A 10310-nucleotide genomic window follows, 5' to 3' on the forward strand; every position below is an offset into this window, starting at 1 on the left:
GTTTTATAATGCTGGGGAAATAAATCCTCAGAGGCAATATAAATCTTATTGCCTAAGACAGCTACCTGAACAGGATAACAGAATTCAAGCTTTTCCACTTGAATTCTGAAAAAAGGGCCCGTTCCTCACAATTTTCCACCCCTTGTCACTTCCCAGTTTATAAGCACCATCTGCTTTTCAATGTTCTTTGCAAGATACTGATCTTAACAGTTGCAATTCCTCCATGAGTTTCAGTAACTTAGCAAGAAGGCATGCTCTGTAGAGAGTACACCTCTTCTTTCACTTCTGGGTGGCCAGAGAATAAAATTGATTTTAACTAGAGCTCTACTCAAATACATTTCATATGCAGCGTTCTTGGCAAACAAATTGTAAGAAAGGAAAGTAACACTTCCTTGACCCTTTCCCCCCTACCTCCTACAGTTTTTACTGAGCCTTTGCTCCTCTTTTGTATCAGAAATGATAAATTTTCACTTGGAGGAACACCTAGCAGAGAGATATACTTGGAAATAATTGTTCTAAAGTATATCAGTGAAATAATAATACTAATGGTCAGATTCTAAGCTGCACATGAATTCAAAGCATTTGCAGATGGAGCAGTAGCAAATTTTGCAAAGAAACCCCAGCAAAGTAATATTTAATTGGTGTAACAGTTCTGAGACTGGGAGTGAGGAGTTCTTTTACTTTCTTGGTAATTATTGTTTAAATAAAGGTCTGCAATCCTGTCAAGTGAAGAATGCTGCTTAAGTCCAAAAAATTATTCTTTCTCATTCAATAAGGAGCTCTTTGTATCAATAAGATTAAAAAAGAACCAATTTGCTCTGACAAGAATGGTCATGTCTGCAATACTGAATGCACTGCTTCATAGGAAAAAAGTTTATTTTGGTATTATTAAAAAATGACTAAGTTAGATCAACCAAAAAGGTCTCTGCCTTAAAATCATTTGAGTATGCCACTTTGCAGCAGTCTATGACTATTTTATGTGGTCTTTAAAGTGCTCAATAATCCCATAAAGTTTTAACCTTTATTTTATTGGTACCTGCTACTTTTTGTGTTACATGTCTAAAGCCAATGAAAAGATTTTTCATGAATCACGTGAATTTTTATGTTACTGTTCACATAAAAAAGCTTTCTAATATCTTTTAATAGCAGGATTTTGTGTATGAATTATATCACGGTCAGCATGCATTATTCTGAACTCTAGTTTCTGGACCAGAAAACCATGTTTAAATCACTCTGGGCATTAAAATTAAATGGGTAAATGACTGACTACATGGACTGGCAGGGTTATCCTGCAGTAGTTAGAAGGTGGTACAACACAGTGACATCAAGTTTTAGTATATCTTTGAGAAATGGGGTAAAAAGGGGAGGTTTTATTTATTTATGTTTTTTTTTTTTTTTAACCTGGTAACTGAACAAGAAGTGAGAATTTACAATGTGAAAGGTATAAAATATTCCATCAGCAACCAAAACCTGCAGGGACATTTTAGTTTTCATGCAGAAGAGGTAAAGCATGGTGAAAGACTTTTTAGCCACAAAAACAAATGAAGTTGCCCTAATTAAGTTTACTAATAACCTTTTCAGTATCCTATACTTCTCTGAAGCATTTTTTAAGCTTCAAAAAAGCCTAGCTTCTGTCCAGATAGTTCAAAGAAGTCACAGACATGTCTCAGACAAAAATCTGATGACAAATAAAGGTTGCAATTTGTCCCAGCCTGTCATGTTATGCCAGTGAAAACCAATGGGTGAAGTGACAGCAGGTTTCTCAGTTGAAAGGGAGTCAATGCTGTTCTACAAATAAGAAGCAATTGCTTCAGAAAGTTTTAGAGTGTTTGTAAATAGTTTCATTGGGGAATTCTGCTCTCGGGCCATAATACCTTGTTTTTCTCCCCCCGCTAAAAAGCACCGGCCAAGCACAATTGCGCACCAACTTACCTGACAGGTTGGCAGATAGCGCCATTCAGCAAGCATTAAAATGATCCAGACCAATAACATTATGGAATAAGGAAAGCTATAGAACACTTAGTATTAACACGCCGATCCAAATTGTCCACAGGACATCCACGGGAGCTGTGGGCGGCGCTGCCCATCCCCGGTGGGGCACAGGAGAAGGGGCTGTGTGAGGCTGGGGAAACCGCTCTGGGGCCCATTTCCATTCCCTCGCGGTGTCCGCCCATCCCAGGCACCTACCTTCTTGCCACCCAGGGCCTCGAAGTGGCTCCGCAGCTCCTCCACAGTGATGGGGAAGTGCTCGGTCTGCTGAGGGCCGCCTGAGGTCTCCTCCTTGAACACGTCCGCCCTCCTGCTGTCTGCTGGTACTTTCTCCACGGTGCTGCTGCAGCTGATCTTATCCGGCACCAGGGACCGTGGGGCTGGAGAGCACCAGAGCGTCGGGCCAGGTCTTGTAGCATCGGTGGACTCCCATCTCTGCTTGAGGAGCTCCACGGAGCCCTTCTGCAGGGGCAAGTCTGCCAGCTCCAGCGTGCCCTGCCAATGCAACACGTACCTGGGGTCAGAGGCAGGCGGCACCGTGCCAGCGAAGGCTGCGGCAGGGCGGCTCCAGAGCCCTTGCGGGTTGTGGGACAGGCCAGGGAGCAGACCGGCGGCTGGGACAGAAGCCACTTCCCAGTGGAAAGTGAGATCCGGTAAGAGTCAGTGAAAGGGTTCACTGTGTTCATACAGCAGCAATATGTTAATTAAAAGTGAATTAAGAGTGGCGTTCAGATATTTTATTCTTAAGCTTGCCAGCAGAATTGCTGTCTATCATGAATGGAGAAGCAGCAAGCACACAATTAAGGAGACTTTCAAACAAAGTGGGGCTAATGAACGAGTGCCTGGTAATCAGTGTGTGCTGCACTGAAAGGTGTTGTGACAGGTGACTGGCCATCTGTAAAATTATCTTATTTAAGTGAAGGGGAGAAGAGATATTGTTGCTTTTATCAAGTATCTTTTTTTTCTTTCTTCTGTGTCCGCTATTTTTAATTCTCAGGAATATGGCTGTATTTGTCCTCTGGCCTATTCACCCCCCCCCCCCAACTTATCTTGATTTATTCTCTCACAGAGACAATAAACTTATTACACTAGCCAATTTGTTGAAATTGGCAGGCAAATTCACATCTGTGGGTCTGTGACTATCCTCTTCCCAAGAGCTGCAGAATAGGAGCACGCCCATGTATGGGACTTGGGGCAAGACAAAACTTAATCTGTTACATTCATGTTTTCAGTCCCATTGCACCAAACCCCTGCTCATAATGGTCAAATAACAGCCCATAATAAGGAACAACATATTTAAAAAAAAAATTATCAATGTGACAGGATAAAGGTTTCAGCCAGGTTAAAACTCTGCAGGGAGCATTGCCCTCTCATTTTCCTTGGTTTGGGAGACTCAAGGGTGTTGCTGTGGCCAAAAAAAGGATATGTTGGAGAGAGGAAGATTGCAGTACCAAACAAATTAGGTTAGCTAGTGAGCAGTCATTCTGGCAGAAATTGATGGTGGAATTTTTGTGAAGGAACTACCTAAAATGCTATATATCCTTCAAAAGTAGGTCTTTGTGAATGCTACCTATAAAGCTTTTGCATGAATGTGTTTGTTTTATGAGCCAGTGATAGTACAGCATTCAAACACTGCAATCAAACTGCAGGGTTTACCTTTTTTGTGCTTCTTCTCTGGGATCTTTTGGATCTCTCTCCCACTGATTTTATGAGGCCTACGGTAATTCTTCATTGCATGTAATAAATCTGATAAATGTATATTTTTCCTGAGCAAAAAGCTATAGGAAGGCCTGTAGATTTTGTAGACTCATGAATTGCAGATATCCAGTAAATTTCAGGGGTTTTTTTTAAACCTGAAATTGTTGATAAATCTGTCTTCACAGTAGGATCACTGAAATGGTATTTTTCTTCTTGCACTATAAATGAGATAAACCCTCTTCTACTGTTTGCAGAGTATTTATTCAATTGGTAGGTGAATGTATTCATGCAGGTAATTAAAAGAGCTGTTGAGAACAACTGTATCATTTCTGCTGTGTATTCCTTTGCCAAAATGGCTACCTGCATTTTCATCATATTCTTGCTATCTTAAATGTTTCTTACATGTAAACTTTTTCATTTGTTCACTAGCAAACAAGTAAATAGAAATTGTAAAAATAGTAAACCGATACAGTTTATTTGTAGAACTATTTGTGAATACTGTTGCTATGTTCATTTAGCTGTATCACCGTGGGATGATATAATCATGCATATTGTACTGGTGAGTCCTCTCCTGACAGTAGAAAACAGTCTGTTGTCAAACAGCTGCCATTTACCATTGCATATTGAGTAGGATTTCCTTCTCAATTTAAAAAAACAAAAACAAACCAAAACCCAAACCAAACCAAAACCCAAAACAAAAATCTTTTGAGGACAAGATTTGAGAAGTCCTTTCAATGATCTCCCATACTACTTCATCCAGCTTTTGCTTCTGACAGCCCACCCTAGACATCTGGTTCCACGTAATCTGCACGGTCAGGAACCCCCTGGCATGAGGATCCATAGGCCATCTTGGGATAAATTATGAGAGAAGGACCAACACGTTGCAAATGAAGACTGTATTTCATTCAACCCAATGCATTTTCCAAACCACTGAAGAACAACCCACAGGATCCAGAGGAGGCTACAGAACAAAAAGCAGCTGACCCCTTTTAGTTTATGGCAATGCTGGGAAGGGAGGCAGGGGGATGAAAAAGAGGACCAGCAGCTGCCTAAGTTCTCCCCTAAATCTAGTCAATAATAGAATAAAATACTTCAGTTGGAAGGGAACTACAACAATCATCTAGTCCAACTGCAATATTCACTGGCCACTTTACTAAATAATCTCTTCTCCCGTAAGGACTCTTTAAATGTGCACATGATAGCTAGGCACACACTTCTGTTGCTTGAAAAGCTTGCAGTTTCTCCTGCAGGTAAGCAGAGTCTCAAGTATCTGTAACATTTCTTCATTTACATTTCAGACACTTCTTAACAAAAGCAGCTCAGACAAGTTTATGAAAAGAGCTAAAACAGTTCTTGATTACTACAAAATGTAAAGCATTTCCAAATTCCTAGTCATATTTTGAGAAAATAGATTAAATTGGGCTCTTATTTGACATGCCAACCTTTACCCTGATACAAATATGCATACCTAAATAATACCACTTTAAGAAATGTTGTTTCAACTCTAAATTATGGCAGACCCCTATTCTAGCAAATGTAACAAGGTTCCGGTATTTTGAGGTAAATCACACTGGAACACTAATTCTCATATCTCACCAGCAAAATCAACATGTTTTCTCATCTAATAAGAAAGGAAAGTGCATTATTCATATTCATGGGACTTGAGGAAAGACATGCTTATTTTTTTTTCCTTTTATCCCCTTATTTATTACCTGAGCAGTATCAGGCCCCACACTAGACAGCCTATTTAAAAAAAAATAGAAGCATTAAATTGTGTATTTGTACTGAGCTTATCTTACCGCTGTGTTCTTCTCAGTCAAGTTTTCCGGTTGTGACTCTGCTGCACTTATTGTGTGCCTGTTTAAAGGAAGACAAATTTAAATGTTCTCTAATTCATTGGTCTCATTTGACTAACGAACATGAAGCTTGATAGACACACATCTGATAGTAGTTACAAGACACCAAATCTCTTATGTGCTTGGCTTGCCAATGTATTATTTAGTGAGGCATGGAAGTAAAGTATGCTTTCTGCCATACCTCTGGCTGTGCTGCGTGTGCTCACCTTACACTGCTTAGCAGTGGCAAAGGCTGGAGGCAACAGCTTTTGTTTCAGTGCTCTTTGGCAGAAAACAAAGCACTTTCCAGTAAGGAATAGTTGGTTCTTAAGTACTTAGGAAAGGTTTGGAGAAAAAGTACAATTGATAAATCATAAGTCAAACTGATAACAAAGTACTATGTATATTCAGTATCATTCAGACCACGTAATGATACCACATTCCAATGCAACTGGTTTTCGAAATAATAAACATAATTGCTTTTCAAGGGTTTCATTGTGGACCAAAAGTGCATATTATATATAAATCAAACAGGAAAAAAAGGTAGGATTTTCAAAGATCTGCCTCTCCCCTTCGTTCTGTTCTCATCTGCTATGTTACAGGGCTGTTACTTTTTCTTTTTTCTCCTCCCATCCCCCCTCTCCCCCTGCCCCTAATCTGTAATCAAATTGTTTAGATAATCTCTAGATGCTTTTGACCTTTCTAGCTATTTTTACCATCAAGGGAATTACTGTAGCATGGGTGCTAGCATTCCAATCTATACTGCTTATTGGCTAGAACAAATTAATTCAAAGAAGGAAATACATATATAATGAATAATTTTAAATCTTAAAACTTGTTAAATGCAGGTAATTTGGCAATTGAGGAAGATACTCCTGCTCAGTTTAAAAAAAACCTCAAACCTTAGAATATGATGCATGAGCCAAGCGTCTTACAAAGGCAACGCTGACATCTCTTTACCTTTTAATAGAGAATGGTAATTGTATGAAAAATTCTGAGAAGCATCAGTTTCCACTAATGGCAAGCTGTGCATTTCCATCCCTTGTTATGTGTTTGCAGAAAGTCAGACACAAATACTTACAGGCATGTAACTTCCACTTAAAAAGTCCTCTTTCAGCTAATCTTAAGTGCTAGGAAAATTGGATGGTTATGACATGCCAGCATTTATATTACAAACCATAAATAAATTAAAATGTACTCCTAGTTTTTAGCCCTTTATTCAATTCTGACTGTTGCTTCAAAATCCCTTTAAGCAACACGCAGCGCTTCTGACACCAGGTATATGAACAGCAACAGTGAATGTTTACAAATGCTTTTCATGGCCCAGTTTAGAGTTGCAGAATACTTACGGTTGGCAGGGACCTCTGTAGGTCCTCTAGTTCTACCTCCTTTTTTTTTTGCCCTCATATACAGCTGTGTCAATTCCCAATTTACGTGTTGTTTCATTATCTTTGAGAGAGTCCTCGGTCCACATCTGTCATGATCGCACATCGGCAGGTGACGACTGCAGTAAAGAGGCGCTGCCTTCTGACCTGCCCATCACCACTGTGGGCAAACACAGCTGAATTCCAGGGCTGCTGGGCCACCATCTCCATGGGTGGGCATATGCAAGTCAGCTCAACCAACCTGGTCTCCCAGAACTCCTTTTCCAAAGAGACCAGCCAAAAGCAGGGACAGAACCTGTTCTGTAACCTCTCCCAGAATGACTTGGTGTCCTTAGGGGCTCTTTTTGGGGTGGACTATTCAGTAGATAAAAAAAATACCCAAACACAGGCAGCACCTGGTTTTCATTGTTACTCTCAACTACTTGGCTAACTTCAGGTTCTCTCTTATAGCCAACTGGGCAGAAGTGTTCAGCTAGCTCTGGCATGCCAATCTTGGTTTTCTTTGATTTACACCTGTTTTTCTTTCTTTCTGTAGTATGATGGAGACTTCTCTCACTTTCAGGCTAAACCTCCTTGTCCAACAGAATTTTAAAGGACTCTTCAGCTAAGTACAGGGTACACTAAGGGTACCCTCTTGCATCCACTCTTGTGCCATATGTTTCGTAACTCATAAAAATGACATGAAATCTTACTTTGAAAACTGCAGGCCATGAAATGTACAAAATAACAAAGTCATTTAAAATGCCTACAAAATACTGGTTTTCCCCCCTTATCTTTGAAATAGTAACAGAGCTTATACTGGAACAAAACTTAATATGCTGCAAGTTGATTATATATGACCCATGCTTCAGTCTAGTGTTTAATAAAAGGCTGTTAAATCTGTGTGCAGAATGTCCTCTATGCTGCCCTTGACAGTTATTTGTATTTCTATCTAGTGGCACATGGGATTGCCAAATCGCCATGCAGGTTTTTTTCCCCTCTCAAGTTTGATCATGGCTAAAATGACTACAAGGCAACAGAGAATTAGGCCCTTTGTTTCATGGTGTGTTTTAAACTGAAGGTTCAGAATGCTCACGGTGAATATTGCTGAGCATGAAATCCCTGTCCTGAGGCTCATCCATGTCATTTCTACACCTCCATAATTCTCACCAAATCTCCCAGTTCTGTCCTTGTGAACTAGTAAAATGCTCACATATACTTGCAAAGTGTCTCTCATAACTGAACAGTCTAACTGCTGTAACTATAGAGGAATTTATTGCTTTTAGCTTTTGCTTTAGAAAATCTGTTTAAACATTTTTTTTATTAGAACTATGTTTTAAAATGAAAATTTGCTTGCTCATTATCTGCTTATCATCATTGCTGATAACTCTTACTTAAAGCACAGTCATTGTGAGGCTATTTGATGTACACTACAGTCCTCTAGAAGTGGCTTTTTCTGGTTAACCTATTCTTTGTAAATGGGAAATTTGGAAAGAAATCCTACGTAGACCTCTTTGCTCCTATAGAGAGAGAATCAGGAAAAGAAGTCAGAAGTTTGTAATTACGATGACATAACTGGAATTAATAAAGCATGTCCATATCCAGTGCTCATTGATATGTTAAAAGGTGATCCAGAGATGCACATAACCTGTCTATGTTAGGGTACCATCTCTCCTATATTTCTATAGAGCTGACAGCTATTAAATGTCCTTGGGAATGCATTGTAGGGGGAGGGCACAGAAGGAAAGGGTTTAGTGTTGAGTTTTAACCAAAGACCTGTTGGTTGAGTTTAATTATTACTGAGTTAGGTGATGTATTTCAGAATAGGATTCTGCTTTTTTTCTACACAGGTAGAGCCAGTGAAATGGAAGTAAGGATTTTATAACTTTGCACTTCAGCCAGTGTTCTGGGAGCTCTGAATTGCAGACACATGTAACTGTTATGGCCCCATCTTGGCAGGAATATATGAATCAGCCCAGAAAGCAGTATCGTTTTGTGAATGTGTGAACAGAGCAAGCCTTGGCAACATGCATTAAATGTCTGGGTGAAATTCCCAGGATCATGGTGTGATTCACTCAGATTGGATAACTCTTTAATTGGTCAGTTATTTTCAAATGGAAAAATTGCAGCTGGCTAGCTTGTTGGTAAGAATGCGTTATCAGTATGTTAATAATCATTCCATTATTATAATTCACCTAAAAGAACCCTTATGTGATTTCAAGGGACAGTGGCATCCATTAAAAACACAGCTGATGACAGGGGATGGTCACCCCTCTAACTCTACAGAACAAAGATCACTGTGCTTAATCACTCACCCTCCATTGTAGAGACAAATATTTGGGATGCCTTAATCTTGCTCTTTACGTCTCTCAAGAATGACTGGTGACATGCCATATGACACTCTTTTCAGCATGATGGATTTTTGCATTATACTGCTGTATCTAAGCCAGCAAGGAGCTTCATACTGAGGGATCATGAAACAAGAATATTTCAGTTATGTGTACCATCTTTCTGAGACTATCACGAGAAGGACTTCTGGTCAAGTTCAGTACTTGCTTTCTGGGCAATATTAAATTTACCTTTCTTTCTTTTACTTTGATGTGGTACAAAGGGTCATTCTTTTCTTGTACTGTTGTAAATATTATTTTCTTGCTTTGTGGCCTATGTGCATACAGGCAGGAAAAAGCATTTGAGAGGGCGACAGCATGTGGGAGCTTCAGTGTGTTACAGAGTCCTGCATGCTGGAATCAGTCAAGACAGCAGCTCTTCAACCCAGTAGGTCAGATATTTAAAATAAAAAGCCTCCAAACTGAAGTGTAGGTGATCAGTGGGTTTGTTCCGAGGTTTATTCCAACCCAACTCTCGCTAGGGTCTCATGTTAGCATTATGGGCCTTGGAGGCCTTGGATCTGTGCATGATCATAGAAGATAGAACATATGGCATACATAGCCTTGGATGTCCATTTTGACAGTATTAAACAATTTTAAAATGATTGGGTGATTTCAAATTTGATACTATTATGAAATGGAGGTGAGAAAGGTCCCACTTTGCTGAGGGAAGCAGAGATCATACCAAGTGCATGGACAGGCCCTGAGCTGACCTAAGCAACTCACAAAAGCTGTGTACAAAGACTAAGACAGGCTAGTCCAAGGTGCACAGGGCAACATCCGAGCAATAGAAAAATGAACTGAATGAAGTATTAGTATCACGACAGACCTTAAAGACAAAGTCAAGGAAGAAGGCAAGTGCTGAAAGGCTGAAGCAGTACTTTGAGATACTCAGTGCACAGAAAAAAGGTATATAACCTGACTAGTGTAGTGAGTACACATGGCAAAAGGTACCTGAAACTCATGTTAAGCAAAAAATTAATGATACGAAGAAGGCATATCCATTGTTGACCATGCTTATATTCGAGTCAGATATT

The 10310-nt window shown here is 39.7% G+C and overlaps 1 protein-coding gene across 1 annotated transcript in view; it reads right to left on the bottom strand.

The window, feature by feature from the left end:
• Nucleotides 1-7392, bottom strand: part of XIRP2 (xin actin binding repeat containing 2) — a 50060-nt gene extending 42668 nt beyond the window's left edge. The window contains 3 exon segments of the mRNA XM_052792370.1: nt 2188-2484; nt 5487-5544; nt 7286-7392. Of these exon segments, the coding sequence (XP_052648330.1) occupies nt 2188-2484; nt 5487-5544; nt 7286-7392 (462 nt within the window).
• Between the last annotated feature and the right edge of the window lie 2918 nt (nt 7393-10310).

The sequence above is a fragment of the Harpia harpyja genome, chromosome 7, assembly GCF_026419915.1.
Source record: "Harpia harpyja isolate bHarHar1 chromosome 7, bHarHar1 primary haplotype, whole genome shotgun sequence".
Taxonomy (NCBI): domain Eukaryota; kingdom Metazoa; phylum Chordata; class Aves; order Accipitriformes; family Accipitridae; genus Harpia; species Harpia harpyja.